General features: G+C 37.0%; 1 protein-coding gene across 5 annotated transcripts in view; it reads right to left on the reverse strand.

The window, feature by feature from the left end:
• The window catches only part of exd3 (exonuclease 3'-5' domain containing 3), a 47,802-nt gene that overhangs the window by 25,149 nt on the left and 2,569 nt on the right, over positions 1-20,084 (reverse strand). For 3 of the 5 annotated variants that reach the window (XM_028025228.1, XM_028025230.1, XM_028025227.1), the window contains exons 3-20: positions 16,528-16,592; positions 15,383-15,544; positions 14,380-14,565; positions 14,215-14,268; positions 13,909-14,048; positions 13,437-13,543; positions 13,275-13,348; positions 13,083-13,121; positions 12,818-12,984; positions 12,433-12,586; positions 12,155-12,353; positions 11,960-12,069; positions 10,815-10,998; positions 10,469-10,638; positions 8,004-8,222; positions 7,207-7,260; positions 6,967-7,098; positions 1,482-1,604 (exon numbers count right to left, since the gene is read on the reverse strand). In XM_028025228.1, the coding sequence (XP_027881029.1) occupies positions 1,482-1,604; positions 6,967-7,098; positions 7,207-7,260; positions 8,004-8,222; positions 10,469-10,638; positions 10,815-10,998; positions 11,960-12,069; positions 12,155-12,353; positions 12,433-12,586; positions 12,818-12,984; positions 13,083-13,121; positions 13,275-13,348; positions 13,437-13,543; positions 13,909-14,048; positions 14,215-14,268; positions 14,380-14,565; positions 15,383-15,544; positions 16,528-16,592 (2,339 nt within the window). The remainder of the gene's footprint in view (positions 1-1,481; positions 1,605-6,966; positions 7,099-7,206; positions 7,261-8,003; positions 8,223-10,468; positions 10,639-10,814; positions 10,999-11,959; positions 12,070-12,154; positions 12,354-12,432; positions 12,587-12,817; positions 12,985-13,082; positions 13,122-13,274; positions 13,349-13,436; positions 13,544-13,908; positions 14,049-14,214; positions 14,269-14,379; positions 14,566-15,382; positions 15,545-16,527; positions 16,593-20,084) is intronic. The other 2 variants (XM_028025229.1, XM_028025231.1) reach the window with 1 other exon arrangement.

Genomic DNA, 20,084 nt, shown 5'->3' on the forward strand with positions numbered 1-20,084 from the left:
ATATTTTTACTGATTGATTTGATTGCAATGTAGGAACATGGGTAATGTAAGCTTGAACATCTCTGACCATCTATGCCAATTTTAATGAATGTGACGTTTGCCTATGTACTTTTTAGTATTTTACGATAACAGCACATTTGTTTGGTTTTAAGGGAGGTGGTGTTATATAAAATAAATTTTTTGAGCTTTATATCATCTCATAATGTTATCCCCCTCATCAAAACCATATCTGGATTGTTGCTTTGATTCTTTCATATATGTTCAAGAAATCCTTTAATCTTTCGTGGCAGCAATTCAAAGTGCCTAGATGGCTGCCGCCACAAAGCCCCGCCAATAATTAGAGAGCTCCAGTTTAGAGAGACAGTCTCTAGCCTCACAGAGCACCTTTCCCCTAAGCTTTCCCCACTCCGCTCCTCCAGACTAGCAGCAGCAGCAATTAGCAAATACATAGTGGTACTGTGCATCTGCTGAGCTTATCATACAAACTACTTCTGAGTCCAATGGTCCTAAGAACAGCTGTAAACGGCATAATGAGAAGCACCGTTGTGATGATGTGGTAAAGGCGGAGTATCAGAAAGCAAAGGAGCTTCTTAAAAATACAGAAGCCCAATTTCAAACAATCAATTTGCAAAGTCAAATTTCTTTTAAGTTATTTAAACAGCATTTTTTATAACAACTAAGGTAACATAGATACTTGATTGTATTAATCAAGTAACTATGCATGTGCCTGGAAAATACATAATACTGCCCCTTTAAGAAGAATATTCAGATGAATTATTGATGCCAATCCATCATGCAAATATGCCAGACTTAGGCTTACAAGCTAAAGAAAAAAAATAATACCCCAGACACATAAATTAAAAAAAATGTTGGCAAACGCTTCCCCTTCCAGTGAAGTACTTTTGTGATGTGTGAAGGATAATCTGTCTCCATGAGTCAACTTCTCATTAAACTGAAGAGGTCATATCCACAACAAACATGATTCCCAGCAAAACCTCAGCAAAGTTGCATTAAATTTGTGGTAATACCATACCATACCATACCATACCATACCAACTTTATTTATAAAGCACTTTAAAACAACCACAGCTGATACAAAGTGCTGTACATCAAAACACAACATAACAATAAAAAAAAAATAAAATAAAATAAAATAAAATGCCTCTTTCAATTCTAAAACTCGTACATCAAAAGTGACAAAACAGTTACAATGGCTTTTGCTGACTTGTCACCCACAATACGAAAAGCATGCTGGGCTTCATACTTTAGACAAAGCTCTTTCAATTAATTACTGTATGTGTAGGGGTGTGTGGGCGTGTGGGGGTGTGCGTGCAGGGGTGTGTGTAGGGCTGTGTGTGTGTGGGTGCCGAACACAATGAGTGAAAGATTGACGTGCTTCCTAGAGGAGCAAAGTCAGTGTGTGGGTTCACTCTGAACACTTTGTGAAACTGTGTGTGTAACAGGAGATGTGAAACCCTCACCACACACAGTGGGAAATATTTGGGATGGTTTCTCTCGGAATGTCTTGGCCTGCGTATGGAATGCCTCCCGTTCCCCCAACATCTCTCCACCACGACCTCCTTCTCACTGTCTCTTCCTCCCATCTATGAAGGAAAAGGGGTTGTGGAGGATATACAGATACGATCCTCAGTTTTGTCACTGCAGTGCACATGTATGGAACAAAACAAGAAACTTGTTCAGATTTGAGAAAATGCTAGTCTTTAAAGTTTATATAACCAAAAACAAAAGCGTTGATGTGAACCAGAGCCATGTGAATCTAATCACAGTAATTCTGATTTAAAGGTGTGAGGTTGTTTATGACAGTCTTTGACATATCCATCCGTCCTGACACTGATTAACAGCTTGTGAAGGTTAGCATTAACTGTGTCTCAGCCTCTTACATTCCTCCGGTTTCTCAGCTTGCGGCTCTCCAAGAAGATCAAAGGACGGACGAGTCCTTTCTACTGCCCTGCTCTCTTCCACCCCTCCTTATCCTTCACTCTCTCTTCGTCCTGCTATCCTTCATTCAATTAACTCACATCTCCTTTGCCCAAAAAGCAATCCATTCCAGCCTTTTTTCCCTCTACATCTCTTTTTCCTCCAAACTTTCTCAATTGGTTAAATTTGTTCCCATCATTTTTACCTCCTTGCCATCTCCTCTGTTCTCACCCCCATACCCCCACTCCCCCTCCGTCTCTCCTGCCCCTCCCTCTCACAGTTTGGCGGTTCCTGTTGCTCTTGTTTTCACTTCCCCAGTAGTGCAGTGCGTGGGAACCAGCGCTTTCACTGCAACAGCGTCTACAGCTGAGCCTGAACAGAAGTGTGACCAAGCCTTTTGAGCCTTTGAAGGTTCTGAGGTGCCTTGTGTACAGTATGATGTTATCTGTGCATGTTTGTCAGATCTGAGTTGCGCAGATGCATCACTGTGCTGTGTCTGTTGGATTTATCTCACAGTCGATCTCAACGTGTCTATAAAAGGCTAATGGTCACATTTCATGGAGCTGCACAACCCAACGGAAGTGTGTGCAAGTGTGTACATGCATGGAAAGTTTAGGTGCAGCAGGCATTAGTGGTGGGAAAACAAAGCAACTGTGCAACTACAGGCTGTGCAATGTTAAAATTGTTTCAAATGTTTACACACCTTTGTTAAAATGCCATTTCGTATAATGTAAATAAATGTGACCATGATAGGCAAATATTAAACCTTTGCAGCCTTTAATATGAGACATATCTTGTCCAAGTCAACAGGAAAACAAGAAAATGTGATGAGGACAAAATGTAAAAAACAAATATGCTGCAATAACTTAGTTTCATACTTATGCAAACACTTAATTTTTGTAGAATGACGCTTTTATTTATATTCAGCATTCAGTGTTTTTAGGAATCTATAACAATCCCAACTTGTTGATTTGAACACGTTTCATACCCTGTAGAGTTGAAAAGCAAACCCTACATTTTATCTTCAGCTTTCAACCAGATACCTAAATGTTTTGTCCATAAATCCATCTACCTTTTCAATCCAGAGCATGAGGCAGCCACCACCATGTTTCACTGTCAGTATGCTGTTCGTTTGGGGGCACACACTGTTATTTTTGCACCAAACAAACCTTTTAAAATTGTGGCTCAAAAGTTCAAATTTAGTTTTATCAGTGATTTTCTGAAAAAAACAATTGAAAATATTACATATACTTGTATATTTAGCTACTCTGTCAACTCCACTACAGACAACAGAGGTTAAAACTAGATTTATTTCATTATTGATTTGGCTTTCTGTTTGCTTTCAAATCCCTGAGGGAAAAACAGTTGTGTGTTTAACTATTTTCAAGCGGTAGCTTTCTGTTGCAGGTTGAGAATGCAATTACTGAAGGAAAAACAGTGATTTTCCTTCACTAATTGATTATAATCGATCATAAAAAGTCATAACTAAGTTAAATGGTACTTTGGATGCCTAAAGTGATACCTGATCTGCTCTCACCAGGCCTGTAAATTCTTTTCAGAAGCCAAGGTATTTCTTCTATTGTTGGCTAACGTCCAAGAACAAAGTTTTCTTTTTCCTCCACTTTAGTTTACAAGTGCAAACACACACTTGCATGGATATTGCCAGTTACTTTATATTAAGATTCTTCAACTTCATTTGTCTTCATTACTTGTCTGTTGGTAACCAACAGAAAAAAAAATCTACTGATCACAGAAATAATTCTGTTTTGGTTTAAGTTCATATAAACACACACCAGCATCTGATTAAAGGTGCAGAAAAACAGAAAAACAAACAGGAATGGTTGAGCTAATCCGGGCTTCAAAAGGACCTGTCTGTTAGTGTGTGACTGCAATAACAAAGTGGATAAAATTAAACTAAACCCCAAACCAGTTACTTCAAAATACAGCTTGCTACAAACCAAAACAAACTGCACAATGTAGCTGCAACTTTAATAAAGTTTCTTACTTAATCATTGCGCTGCGATTCTTTTTTAGAAATTAGAAATAAAAGAGTCTCTAATTAAATAAATGCCATATGTTTCAGGTAATACTAAAATGACTTTCCTTATGTAAATGTTTCAAAAGACCTCTTATTTTAGATTAAATTCAAAGTGAGATTGTTCATAGTAAATGTAACACAAAACATTCCAACACAAGTAGGTATTTTACTGGAAAAATAAATGAAATGTAGTATTTTTTATTGTTGAAGTAAGAAGACAAACAGTATTACTTTAATACTTTTGGACTCCAGGGAGTTCTAATACGTCCATCAAAAACACATTTCCTAATGCCTCTAAAATCATAAAGTCATTAAGTCATTGGTTAATCTGGAATTTCTTCTCTTTTACTTTCTTTTTTCATGTGACATTCATCAGTGGTGTATATGAATGAGAAGAAGACAAACGGTGACAAGGGAGGGAAACTGACCCGTCCAACGCTAATCAGAAAGCTTTACAATCAGACAACAAAGGGGTTACGTTTGCCTGGGTGGGCCACAGTGCAGCCCCAGGGTGAGCCTCTCTAGATCTGTGTAGCTCATAAGGACAAATAGCAGGGTACCAAATTGTGTTAGAGTTGTCACATTAAGAAGAAAAAGTACAATCAAAATTGAATTTTACGGTAGAACAGTAAAAGACAAACTAGGAAAGAATAAATTCCTTAACAGAGATTCCAGATGTGCTAATGAAGAAAGTTATGTCAGAGCTAAGGATGAAGGAGATCCACCATTAAACTTTTTCTTTCTCTGGCTTTGTTTGCATCTGTACTGGAGTAATAAAGCATTTAATTCATTTAGAGACACAATTTGCCTCTCTTTATGTTATTTCAGCAGTGAACCATATTCTACCTTATTGTAAATAGTTGTTTAGCTGAGTTTGGACAGAAGGAAGCATCAAGGTGGTCCACATTTGTAACATTTCAAGCCTGACAGAGACACAGTTTGTGGCGTATCTTGATACATTTGTCTCCTCCTCCAGGAGCAGGCAGAACACCCAGGTTTAGGAACCCTCTCGCAAAGATTCCCATTGAAACCACAAGAACAAACACACACACAAACACAGTCACCGGCAAACACAGTTCCTTAAACAGCCACCCACAGAGACATCTGCAGGTCAGGTAGCATAAATCACTAATTCACTGATAACGATTTCTGAATTATTCTCCAGCCTCAACAAACATGGCAAACATACAAGTAGTTAAAAAGAATTAGTGTTCAATGATGTGCATCAACAGCAACATTATAAATTACATTTCTTTATTTGATTGCAACTTAATTGTAAAAACTCTGTGAAAAAATAAACTATTAAAAACACTGCCTCTGTGTTAATAGTTTAAAATCACTGACTAAGATAGGATAAGGATTCTTTAGAGCACTCTAGGTTTGAACTGTTATAATTTCTGTAGAATTAAACAACAAAAAGCAGATTTTTTTTTTTACATGAAATTACTTGTGAAAAAGATATGTGTTACTCAAAAATCTTCCGAAATACACATGCTTTCTTTGCTTACTTTCTTTCCATTTTTCTCAAATGCTGTCCTTAAAATTATATTGAGCAAATCATTGACAACTGCTTAGAATATTTCCTTCCACTGTTAAGCACCAGTACAATTCAAAGCTCTGGTGACCACAAGCCAAACGATGTAATCCAGACGTCTGTCCTCCCTACCACATCCTCCAGTCACCGCTGTGGGTCTCAAAGCATTCCCAGACCAGATGGGAAATGCAATCCCTTTCTGTGTCTCCCGAGTCTGCTTCAGGGGCCTCCCTCCATCTGGACATGCCTGGAATACCTCCACAAGGAGGTTACCAGGAGGTATACTAATTAGATATACCAAGACGTTAATCTATAGCTTTCCACACGAAAGCTGTTCCTTTAGTTAATCATTTAAAATGAGCTATTTTTGACCTTTAAACATCACTGTACTGTCCAATTTACTGACAACAAGACACTAATCACTTTCTCATTCCATCTTTTCCGCATCTTACTCAAACTTTCGTCAACTTAACAGCTACGCAGCAGCTTGTTTTAGACCCAGTAGTGTATACAAAGTAAAACACTGCATAGCAATGTGTTTCTGCATAGTTTCAGGTTTTTATCTCCAGGAGAGTCCAACATGTTCCCCATTCACAAACATCTCAGCACAAATGACAGTTTCTCCTCTGATAGCTTTCCCATCCTTGCAAGTTAATCTGTTCTGCTTTTGTTTTGCATTTGAAACAAGAATGACCATCACAGATTTTGTTAATATAAATTGAGAACTCAGTGATTGCTGAACAAGTTTTAAAACTACATTAGTACTTCCTTATTATTCATTTTTAGAAATGTTTTTCATCTTTCTCATAGTGTGGTTTGATTCAACAACAACAACAACAAAAATGTTATATCAACACAGTTACAACTTAATGTAGGATTAAATAAATGTATTGTATACATGCAGTTGTGTAGTATCTTTATACTAGGATGAAAAAATTTAGTTTTTCCCTGTGTCATCCTTATGACATGTAGAATTGCATAATGCATCAAAAATATCTTGTCCCAGCAAAATCAATCTGTGGAATATTAATAACAAAAAGGACTGTTTATATTCACATTGCTGGATGTAGTCTCAATGCAGTATCTGCCCATATTATCATTATACAGATTATGCAAAACCTTACATTGGGAAGACAGTGGTTGGCATGGATACAAAAGACAGATGTGAAGAAAATGTGTATTTTATCACAACTAATATGATTGTCATAATGCTTACCATTTGGTTCATTTTCTAATGATTGAAGCCCTAATGATGTGCTACTTGCTGTTCATTGCAAAGGTATTCTGCTGTGGTCAGATGAGACCAAATGTCAACTTTTATGTATAAGTAAGGCTTTGTGTCTGGGTAGAGGTAAATTAGTTTAAATGTAATTAATAGAAAAACCAAGAATTCAACCATTAAACAATGTTTGCACTGCACTAGATTACAGGAGGACAAAATTACAAGGAAACATACCTGACAGCGGCTGAATATGTCACTGGGAGTAGGCTGGACATTGAAGTGTCTTAGGACTCGAATAGCCTGGTCTCTGGCCTTCTCTGAACAGTCTAAGGACAGACAGCGACCTTCACCCACCTGGGAACGTAACTGGAAGACAGTTGAAGCATGTTAACAAAAAATAGGGATAATAATCAGGAGTGCATCCACGGAAACACATTTGGATTTTACATTGCACTTGACTTTGCATGTACTTACAGTTTGGAACGGCTGACCACATGTGAGGATGACACGGCCTTCATCTTGTGCCAACTGAAAGCACACAAAAAACCTTCCCGTTAATTTACTGCACAGTTGCTGGGATTTCTATTAGTCTGAAGTAACTATAAGTGCTGAATGCTGGACATTTACCTGGGTCCAGACACAATTTCATGTTAAAATTCCATGATTTTAAAAATATTTCAAATTTATAAGTAAATGGATGCACAACCAAGTGAAAGAATGGATGGATGGATAACTTAATGGGAAAAAGTACAAGCCGTACATCTGCTGTAACTACATTTAGCAGCTGAATCACACAATCGCAGAGACCTCTAAAATCACAATAAAATGGTGTAGCTGATGATGTCACCAACATTTTTCCAACAATAGGTGGAAACATTCAAGCTCCTGACGTGCCCAAAAAGGACATTCAGACTTTCTGTGGTTAAGTATGACATCACAAATTCAAACAACCTGTATCTGCAGCGCAAAAGATTTATAAACGTGTCACTTAAGAATCTGGATTGTGGCTAAAAAGCAAGTATCAGTGGCTGTTTGTGTAAACTGGGTGTTGATCATATTACAACATTTGGATAAGATCAGTAGCTTTTGGTCTGTCCAAAACCTGGATTATATTTAAGAAAAAAACTACTTTTGTGGTAAAGGTTTTACTTTACAGATTTATTGTTTAGATTTTTTGTGGTATTTTGGTAACTTTTAAAATTATTTTTGTAAGTTTTTCTTCTTTGTGAAAAAAAGAAAATGCACTTCCTCTTAATAGCTTTCTAACCAACCTTTGCTGCCACTCTGTGATCATCAGTGTTTTCCAGCATGACCACATCAACTCCCAAACACCGCAGATATCTTCCCAGTCCTTGCAGCATGTTGTCACACACCACCCGCAACTGCTGGGGGGTTAGGGGTGGAGTGTCTTCTGAGGGCTGCTTGCCACACAGGAGGCCTTTCAGTGTGTCAAAATGAGGGGGACTGACCCTCTGAGCCCCCTGACATTCCTAAATGGACACAGAGAATAATGTGATATTTAACCGATCCCTGTAGGGGGATTTTCTTTTCACTTGCACCTCAGTTCAGAGAGGTCAAAGCACAGGGTGAGTAATACAACTGCACCCCTGGAGCTGATAGGAACTAGTGAAGGGCCTTTGTCAAATGTTCATTGTCTCTCCCTGCAGGCTGGATGCTCAAACCCAGGGCCTTCAGCTGGAGGTTGCCTTTATTCTTTCACAAAAGTCACAGGTTATCACAGAATTAAGAATTGTCAAATTAGCACAGTTGCTCTTCTTTAAATAGAGCAGGTTATGGTTTCTGATTATAGTCTGGATGTGAGATAACTGCACTACACCAACTCTAAGGAGGATAAATGGTCTAAAGCCATTTCCACAATTCAAAATACAAAAAACAGTAATAGAATTTCTCACTTTTCTGCACTGGCAGCATTTAGAGCAGCACAACATCAGGATAACATGAAATTTTGACACTTTTCCTAAAATGTTGCCATGATGATAACAACTATTATTAACCTATTTTTATCAATATTATTTGATTTTTTGAATCATTAATCTATCATATCATTAATCTATCATTAATCTGTAATAAATTTGTATTTGATTGTGTTTTGTCATCCTTTTAAAACTACTGCTAGTTTTAAATTAGCAGGGACTCTCATATCGATTTTTAAAGTGCTTAAGTAGCCCATTAATATGCATTTAAAAATACTACTAAAAATCTATGCCTTGCCTTTCCTCCAATGATATCCAAGTATGAATCTGAAGATCTTTATAAAGATTTTAAACAGTTCCTATTAGGCATATTGCTGGGTTTTGATTTGGGGGTTGCAATTTAGGCATCATTTGTGCACTGTAGGACTACAAATGAATTGCACAATGGAAAAAAATTAAAGCTAACTTAATCTGTTATTTATCCTGGAGATGCTTTACATGTTCCATTCTCAAAACGTGTTTCACATGAGAAGATCATTGGTGGTGCGCCGCCTCCTACATTCAGTTTTTATGTAAATAATCACTGGTTTCTGTGTAAGTAATCATCATATGAAAACATGAAGACGGGCTAAAGGCTCATAAGAAAGCACTAAATGAGATGCCAAGAGAGTATCTACTGCAGGACAGATGTGCTAACTGCACTTAACCTTTTTGAATAGACACCATCAAAAATCCTTAATTATTCCTGGAATTTATCCCAATCATGGAACGTCTCAGACAGGTTTAGATCCTTAATTCAGTCTTTCTGGGTTTAATTAATCAGGGTTCTGATTTCAGAACAATGACAACTTAACAACAACTTAAAAATTAAATATGTCTTGTAAGACTCAGCAGAAAGTGTCACTAAGTAGACATCCTACAGACAGCCTAAAGATAATCATAGGGTTTAAGTCTGCTTTTCGTTCTTTACACTCTGCTTCCCTATAGGGAGATGGGATACCAGGAATAATGTCTGGAATGTCTGCCATATCCAATCTTTGCTGAGTTTATAAGCATACTTTGCTGTTGCTTAGGGCCCCCTGCTGGCCTGGGGGCTTCAGAAAAACTTGAATTCACCCAGAACTGGATTACAAATCCAGTAGTTGTGGACATACTATAAAAAAGTTTGAAATTTATGTCATAAGTGAAAGCTAAATTTATAATCTATGATGCTTGTGTCTGAGTTATCAAATATTTCATTAAAATTATTGCATGAAATTTTTCATGCAATAAAATATTATTAAAGGAAGATATTATCTGCGTGGAGATTATGTAGTGTTGCTAAAAAAATTCTTTTTTAACTCCTGTTCAACATTTGAGACTGTTTAATATCAATTAAATTTAAATGGAAGTTATATTTGTTTATATTTATGCTATTTTATAACAACACAACATTGTACATTTTTCATGGTTTAAAAAAAAATTAATTAAGCTTCACATTCTGGCAATTCTTTTTGACTTCGTCAACAGCATAGCTATAAAACACTTTAATTCGATATCCAAAAAAAATCTGACCATCTATGATAATGCAAGCAGGAGGAATGTTTACACTTTTTACTTGTTTTAAAGTAACATCAATTAAGGTGGCATCATAAAATGCGGCACTATACATTTAGAAATAGAACTGTATTGATGAACTGCTCTTAGACATATTCGGTGACATGCTCTTGTGAAAATCATTCACATTATAGACTAGAAAGAAACATATTTTCCCAAATATAAGCAATACGTAGTAGTTACAGAACTCCCAGCTGAGGCATTACCTCTTTCCTAGGATCCTGTGCTGCCTTCTTGCCCCTTTTCTCTTTCTGCTTGTCTTTGCTCATCTCTGATTGGCCTGAAGTGATACTGCGGAGGTCAGCAGGCAGCCCAAAGCTCGCTGGGTTGCTGGAGAGAGCCGAGTACACATCCAGCAAGCAGTAGGCATCTGCCACTAGAGAAGAGTTTGGAAAAAAAAAAGAGAAAGAGTGAGGCAGGGCCAATGGGGGTGAATTATCAGTTTGCATTTTGTCAGGGGATAACAAAATAATCTCTGATGTTCTATGGAGAGGAGAGCAGCGACCATCTGGCTCTCTGTTATTGTTTGACTGTGCATGCATAATGCCATACCTGCATATCTAATTTGGCTGATGCGCAGTGGACGCTTCTCCCAGTTAGACATCTGCTCTGTCTTGTCCAGAGGCTTTCCCAGGACCTGCTGCACCAGCAAACTGAGACCTTTCTCTGAACTGTCCTCACAAACTAGGACCTCTCTAGGGGCATTTTGAACTCGATTCACCTTTCCACGTTGAATCTGAATGGGTAAAACACAAAACATACCAGTAGTGTCGGAAGATTGAATATTACCTACAGATGAAAAAGTTTTGTTTAAACTTTTTAGGTATTGGATCTAGAGAGCCAAAAAGAAATTTAACCTTCTTCAGTGTAGATGATGTTACTGAGCTAAGAAAAGTCTAAATGAACTACTAATTGTTTATTTGTTTTGAAATCAAAAGCTCTGAAGCCAATTTACCTTCTGTTTTAAAGGCTAAAATTTAAATCTCTGTCCAGTTCTACGTCAGCCCCAGAGACATGAAACATGAAACCTCCATAAAGTTCATGTCCTAAGCACCTCAACTGGTTCCTTTTTCATTGTCAACTTGACTTTCTTGACTTTTTGGTGAAAAGAACAAGATGGATTTAGAAATGACTGCAGCTTTTTGGAAATCTCAGTATTAAGGTAGTAATATTACTTGCAAATATTGTGAAAATAATGAATATAAGGTGCTAAATACAGTTTGAAATTTCAGTTCTGTCATTGTTTTGTTGTCTATAAATAGCGCATGTTCTCTTGTTCACCCAGTGTAAAGTTGCCTCAACTGCTAATAAAAATAAATGATGACTCAAGAAAGAAACGTGAGAAGAAAAAAAAGAAACAGTCAATTCTAGTTTTAAAAGAGAAATGAAAGGAACAATTTACAACAGGAGATGGGAAATAAACCATAAATCACTGATTGTTTTATCTCTAATAATCACCGCAATAGATTTTTGGAAACCTAGAAATTATTTTGAAGTTAAGATGTAGAATCTGTTTAAAAGAAGAGATTCTACTTTGAAAGTTTGACATAACTGGACATTAACAGCCTTAGAATTGCTAACACCATTAGATTACATCAGAAATGTTAAACCTGTAATAATAAAGGGATATTCTGTTAGGCCAACTGATTGATTTAGTTGAGTTTGTAGAAATCGCGTGACTGATGGAATAAAGGCACCTCTTGGTGTACTCTAAGAAGATCGAGCATTCCCTCCATCTTCAGTGGCTCCTCCAATAACTCAGGCCAGGTGGCAGAGAGACACTTGAGATCCCCGGTCATACCATAACCTGTACAGAGATTAAGAGACGTTCTTTGTATTTAAACTCATTCCCTGTATAAAACTGATTACCATTTTATTTGGCTGTTACTTACCCAGTTTCAAAATATTTTGCTCAGAAAACAAGGCCCTGATGAAACCAACTAGATCAGGCTGGTGACAGAATCCTTTTGCGCAAAGGTCTAATAAGAAAACTTGGTCAAGAACAGCGAGTTGTATCAGAGCAACTTTCTGAGTAGCAACACAGCCGAACGTAGGCTGCCACTCCATGTCAACTCCTACTACACCACTCTCCTGGAAAAGGACACACAAAAAGAACGTGTCAATATAAAAAAAAAAAACATAAAGAATTTTTTTTAAAAACTCTCTGTACCTTTAGGACAATGCTTTGATATCTTTGCAGAGTTTCCAGCGTATCTACAAAGTGGACTTTATTTTTGGTGAGAGGCGCCTGGTAGAACTTCTGGCAGTGAGACTGAGGTGGGATCCACTCCTCCTCTTGTGTGAGATCGTTCAAACATATCTGTCTGAGCACAAAGAGAAAACGTGTGCAACTAAAATATAGCAAAGGAATATGAAAAATAGGGAGGGGGGGGACACAAAATATCTATAGAAAGTATGAAATAAAAAAACTGGAAGTTCTTTTAATTATTTCATAAAACTAAAAAATAATTATTGCAAGTGATCTACAATAAAACTAAGATAGGTCACTTAGTTTTATTGCAGGATGTGTCTTTGCATATTTTTGGTTAACTCACTGTAGGTCAGGTGGCAGACTCTGCTGCATTTCCCATACCCCCTGAGAAAGTCGATTTTTAGGGATATTGTATCTCAGTGACCACTGTGATGCTTTCTGAAGACTGCTGTGCTTCACCAACAGCTCCACCAAATGGACTTGAAGCTCGAGGTCATCTGCCACCACATACTGTACAAATATGAAACAAACTTAAACATTGAACATCTTTAAAAATGTGGTGGTGCAAGAAAAAAGAATCTAATAAGCATAATCAGATTGAAACCTACTTGCATGTGATCTGTCCAATTCTCCTCTGTCATGGTTTTCTACCAAAAAAAAGCCCACAAAAGAAACCTAAGGTTTACTATTGTCATTATATTTTATAATCTGTGCAGAAATTGACAGTTAAGCTCAATGTTAAGAGTGACTTTAATGCCTTTAAAAGTCTGCAGGCTGCAAGACTCTGCTGCATCACTTACGTCCCCAAATGTCTTATACACAAGGTAACGCAGAGAGTCCAGTCTCCTCTTGTGAAGAGCATTTGGACAGAGGCCTATATTGACAAGAAGACGTAGGAGTGTGAGTATGTGGAAAAGGAACAAAACACATTAAAACAAAGTGACACGTGTTAAGTCACCCACTTTGGTCAATTTTGAATTTTTCCATGAGCCGTACAACATGTCTGGTGAGCATTTTGGGTTGAATCTGTGCCATGTAGTGTTTGGACAGAGACAGGCAAGGAAACTTCCTGTTGAAGGACAAATACATACAGTTATATAAACTTATATAGTGAAATTATAAGGATGATTTTCATTACAATTATGCGCAAAATGTTTTTGATATTCTGCTCGAAAAACACAATTTTACAGCTATGGAGTTTCCATTAAATAAGAAATTTTATTAAAATTAAACATGAATAATTTTGTTTATGTGACGTCATTCAAAGTCAGATCTTAAAACTTACATGAGATATATTAATATTTCAGCCATGCCACTAACACTCATCAACAGTTGTCAGAGAAGATATCACCATCTTATGGAGGCGTTGGAGCAACACCAATAAATATGAAAAGCAGAGTTCATAGCCAGTTCCTACAAATTCACATAGCGTACTTTCTTATGTCTTCCACATTGAAGTCCGGGTGACACCAAGAGTCTAGTAACATAACAAGCTGATTTTCAAGCTGTCTGTGTCCTTTGACAAAGGACTCTGCCAAAGGCAGCTTGTCTTGTAAAATCAGAGGGATAAGCATCTGCAAAATAATAATGGATAGAAAATAGATAGAATTGAAGAATGAATTACAAAAAAGATCATCTGAGAATTTAACTTTGAACTTGTTTAAAGCTTTTCTTTATAATTTATTGTGCATGGGTAGACAGAACATTAATTCTACATTAAGAAAAAAATCTTAGTCTTACCTCCTCTGTATTTAGTTCAGTCTGCAATCCGAGCTTTATGCTGAGAGTTACCGCCTGTGGGAAGAAAACAGACAAAACTAAACAAGTGCCAAAATTTAGTTGCCTCTTTAAATTGTATGGACTAATGGAATTTTTATTATATCAAAAGTCAAATCACTCACTCACCTCTTTATAACAGTTCAAAGCTTGGAGCTTGTAAATTTGCATACATTGTATGGAAGGATCCAAAGTCTTAAGCTGGTAGATGTTGATTAGGGTGTCTACAAAGTTGGGCTGGGTGTCTGTCAACAGACCAAGAGCCCGCCGCTGGAGCTTCACTGCTTTGTCCTCAGCCAAAGAGCTCAGGCTCACCTGGAAAGGTAAACACGAATGAAAGATGGAAAAAACTGATGCAATATACATTGACACAGAGGGATTTTTTGGAGGTTGTAACACTGTCTAAATTGTGGTTGCCCAAAGTGCAACCCACAGGCCATTCATGGCCGTTTGAATGTTATTGTGCAGACCCAGACTGTAATTATACAAATTATAATTTTATAAAACAGAATTATACAAATTTGGTTTTGCTAATTTATACCTTCTTCAATCCTGAAACAAAACAGAATGCAAAACACATGTATTTGTCTTTTAATAACCACTCCTTTTGTAGTAAATAGCATTTACTCATGCAGACTTGGGTGCAACCATTTCCTGAAGATGGCAAAATGATACATTGTTGGAAAAAAACAGTGATCATTACCTTATTCTTATTGCTGAGAACAAAGAAAATAGAAAATAATTGAACCAAAAAAATTAGAAAATTGCACGCTTTTCTTATAATGTGATATCAGATAACTCTTGTACAAAAATCTGACTAGTCTGTTTCATTAGAATGTAACATGTCTAGTCTTTTGTTAAGCGGGAAAATAAGAAAAAAAAACCAATAAAATTATATTTTGTTTTTTAATTTAAAATAAAAGAAATTTCTGCTTGACAATTTTGGAACATGTAGGAAAAGGTTTGGATGCAACTGGTCTACATTGTCACGGTAACAGTTAACAGACAGTAGAAATACAAACAGTATGCGAACAGCTCAAAATCAATACTTGCTGCTCACATATTAAATGCAAGTCACATTGGCGCTACAGTCTTATCTAGAGCCAAGGGGCTGAACACTTGGCTCCACTACCTGAGGACGTTCCTTCATCCACGTCTGGAATTCCATGAGAATGTGATAGCCCAGGGTGTGGCTCCGACCCTTCTGTTTCCCCGGACAGCTCTCCAGGAGTGTTAGTAAGGCCTCCAGAGGCTCAGACAGCTTTGAAAATCCTTGGATAGCCGCCAAATGTAGCTGTGGGTGGAAAGAAGAGGACGGAAAGTTAAAACTATATGTTTTATGATAGGAACACCACAGCTTGTAGAATCAACAACTCAAGTCTTTCAGATCACTCTTACTGTTTGCTACGGCTCTAAGACAAAATCAACTGACAGATGCACAGTTGATTAAAACACATTTTTATGCAATAGTCTTGGCTTTTCCTTGGTTGCTCTTTATTATTTCTGCATGCAAAAGTAGTTAAGACTGACTTATACACATTGGTGAGAACATTTTTGCATGTCAAAAGTTCATATATGTTTTTAGAATTGCTGAATTAGAGTATAAATAGAAAACCAAACTAGGGATTTAGAGCAAAGTGTAGATATGATTGTGTTTGTTCTTTTGTTCGATCAATAAGAGCACAAACATATGGATAAATAGAAGGATAAAGAAAGTCTTTCAATAAAAATTATTTTCCTTGCTCGTTTTTTTTTTTTTTCCCCTTTGTCCACACTTCTTTCCAGATTTCAGACCTGGAAAATACCTAAGTGAAGTTCCGGACTTTTATCCTCTGTAGATTTTGTTTCTAATAAGAAAATGTTTTGCAACACAGATTCATGAATTTTATTTCAGAATACGAGAAACACATATGCTCTTTGAGCCAAGCAGACACAGAGGTTTGGGACATATAAGGGATCCTGGCATAAGAATCCAAAGCTTGGCATCAGGAAATTCCAACAAGAGAAAACGATATCTGTGTGAGAATACCTTGAACTGTGTCTTAATTTACAAAACAGATGTCATCCACTCAATAACCTCCTCTCAAGTTCATTCAGAGCAACACAAATTCTTTCCTTCTGCTTTCCTCATTAAAACCCACACACACACTTCAGTTAAAGATACTGGGATCTCTCAGTAGTTTGCTCCTTCCCGTGCTTCATGCAAACACACATGACCTATTAAACCCACATACATTCATTCATGCATGAAAGTGACAATGTGAAGGTGACTCTTACCATCTGCAGATTATTTTGGTTCCACAGCTCAAAGAACTGGTCACTGAGTACTAAAGGGTCAAGCCCTGAAGGGATAAAACACACAAAGGTGGGGGGTTTTCATTAAAGCTTTATTTCAACACTAATGTTTGTCTAATTTTTTTAAAAAGTGCAAATTTGCAAATAAAATCTGCAATAGTTGCACTTATTTGCAGCACCAAACACTTGACCTTGTAAATAAAGGTCAACAATTACGCAATAAGTTGCTTCCTCATTTATTATTATAATACAGAGGTTAAAACGAGGCGTTGTGCTTCGACCAATTATTTTTAATAATTTTGAATAACATGTTTTTCCACTTTTTTTTTTCTTTTTTTTTTGGTCAGGGATAATAATTTTAGTTTGACATTTTTAGAGGTTGCAATGACCTGGCTGAGACAGATGTTTCTTAGGCTCCTTGACAACGTGAAGTTATTCCTCCATCCATCTCAGATAGATAACATACGAAACAAACCCCAATATGTCATATTTAAGTATAGAAGAGAAGAAGAAGAATCTAGCACTAAAGTAAAAAATGTTGTAATTATCTTTTCCATTGTTCATCACTAAGTACAGTCACTGTTGATTATTTTGGGACTACTGAAGTTGTGTTAATTTCTCACAAATAAAAAAAACTAACTAATACAAGCTATAAATTGAAGAAATTAAATGCAACATTTGTTCAATTATCTGTAAACATAACTGTTAATCAATGCACAATTTTAGCAGTTGCTCTATAATACCCCACATAACTGTTTGATTAAGGCTTGGCAAAGCTTGTAAACAAGGATTTGTTTGACCTTTACTTTTATTTCCAAGTCATGTAGATTTATGTTCTAATTTGTTGGCGGTTTTCTTCAAATATTTCCCTTCTTCCACCAAGCTGTTAATCAAACTTTATCAGTAATGCGATATGAAAAGAAAATGTTTCTTCATTGCTGCTAAAGAAGGCATAGCTAAGTACAAATGACGTCAGGTATAATTTCTTGAACAAGCATAACAGAGCAGATATAACTGTGGATTAACAGCTGAGGCAGAATGGGCAGCAGAGGAACCCAGCATTAGCTCTGCATTCCAGTTGAATCTGCTACTGCCGGCAGAAGACACTGAGCACATTTTAGGCTAAATTACTTCCAATGGAGGAGTTTGGAATCAGAATTAGAAGTGAGGATGCCTATATATTTCACTGATTCTTCCCAGAAGCTCCAGCTTCGTTCTTGGTTGTTCTGTGTGTTCTCGTTCTGTGTGGCCTCCAGCCTACCTTCTCCCCCCTTCCTTCCCAGGGCTAGTTTTCCTGTTCTTCTCTCCCTCCCTGCACCAGCCTTTCTTGATTTTGTCTCGGATTTCCCCAGGAAAAAGGCTATGCGCTGGTCATGCTGTAAAAAATACTGCCTTCCTGAAACACAGCCTGGGAAAGCAAGCCCAAAGTCCTCTCTATGTTGGCCTCTAATCCATCGTAGCCAGACAAACTCTGTGCTTAAGGAGAAATATAGTATAAAATAAAAAAACAAACACACTATTGTTGAACATTTTGCAAGTAAATTATTTTTTTGTCCAATAACTAAATATTTTTTGACCAGCACAAATTAATCCTTTTGAATGGTTACAGTACCACTCCACTTTCCAAAGTCAAACTAGCAGAGCTCAGGGCTCTCAGTCAATATAAAGAATAAGTAAATTCACTCTGGATTTATTGCAGATATTTCTAGACACGTTACATAATGTTCAGTCTACAAAGATGGATGGGATGGGCAGATGGACAAACAGGAGGACAAATGGACTGTACAAATATACGGACGGATGGATGGATGGATGGATGGATGGATGGATGGATGGATGGATGGATGGATGGATGGATGGACATAGGGCTGAAACGATTAATCAGATTAATCGTGATTAATCGATTGTTAAAATAATTGTCAAATAATTTAGTAATCGATTATTTATTGACTAGCGTATACAGACTCAAAGAAAAGGTCATTTGCAGAAATAACATATTCAGAGTAGTAATTAAGCCAAAACTGTACAAGAAATATGCACATTTTCCATTTAATGTATATAAATGGAAAACTAGGTATTTGTGTAAAAAACAGATTTTTAGAGTAGCATGACTCGTCACACCACATCACTTCACACAATGGAAAGCTGCAAAGCAAAGTAGTTATGCATCAAGTTCACAAAGATGGGCATCTTGAAACATCACAATCACGGTTCCATCAAATGTCGTTCAATTTAAACCAGCTGAATGGCTGCAAGGCTCCCTTTGCCCTGCTGTGTGCTTCCCTGCTGTTCTACACCCCACTCCAGCCCATTCATCCCTCTGACAAACATGCATAGACTATAATGTGCACAGGGACTCACACAAACACAAACAGCACAACCCACTTCAGCCTCACTGTTTGCATGAGAAGAGGAATGTTGAGCATGTAGCTTCTTTACGGTCTTGGCTGAAGTGCGAATGACAGAGCTGGAGGCACCCTCATTCATTACAACATAATAACCCTATCACCACATTGAATTACACCGACAACCATCAAGTGCATGAACTCATTCACCTCTGGGAAGATGAAGTCTTTTTTTTTGTTTAGTTCACTGTAATCAGACTCAGCATTAATTTATTCCAACTATTGTGAAACATCTGCAGAAATATCTACCAAGGTAAGATCAACAGGCAGCTCTGGCTGAATGTTGTCAACCAGCTGCCAAAGTTTTAGAAACACCAAGATCAAGTATCTAATTGAGGCATTTGATGTTACTACAGCCACTAGAAGGGCTTCAGTGTGACTTGGAAGTCTTGCAAATGGCTCAAATCCACTGGACGAATGCCACAACATTCTTCAACAAGTACTTCTCTTCTTTTGTGTATTGTCAAAGGTGCTAGAACGCAATCTAGCAAATGAATAGAATGGCAGCATTTGGAAATTAGCATGCCCATTAAAGTATTGTTGATATGTCAGTTGTCCACTTAAAGCTGACCTACTGGATTTAAATCTCTTATAAATCTACAATGACATGTCCATTTGAAAGAGGGTTGTCATTTGATTGAACTGTATCAATTAGGGCTAAGCTGGATTTGAATGGAACAGGTAAATTTTTCTCTACTGCATTGAGCAACCATTATTATTTTTTATACATCAGGATTATCGCATGTTAGCATTACTAACACTGCTGAGTCATTCCAATGTTATACAGTATATTTCTTGTAAGAGGGGGGGATACACAAGTCACTGTTAAGAAAAGATAAACTGACATTAAAACTAAAAATGTTTAAACTCCCCCATCCTCTCTGAAATCAATAGTACTCTATAGCCCACATATCAAACATAAAATTAATTTATCTAAAACTTAAATGTATGGTACATAAAAGTACTAATTTCCCTTGATTTGGATTTAGGAAACTTGTGGAGTTTATTTAATATCTGGCGGTTCCTGTGGGTGTCATTTTGAATGAAATTATGTTTAATAATAAAGGTACAGAAGAAACGCACAATTGACTTGGCATAAAATGCTACAATATTACCTTAGAGAATGCACATATG

The sequence above is a fragment of the Xiphophorus couchianus genome, chromosome 8, assembly GCF_001444195.1.
Source record: "Xiphophorus couchianus chromosome 8, X_couchianus-1.0, whole genome shotgun sequence".
In the NCBI taxonomy this organism is placed as follows: domain Eukaryota; kingdom Metazoa; phylum Chordata; class Actinopteri; order Cyprinodontiformes; family Poeciliidae; genus Xiphophorus; species Xiphophorus couchianus.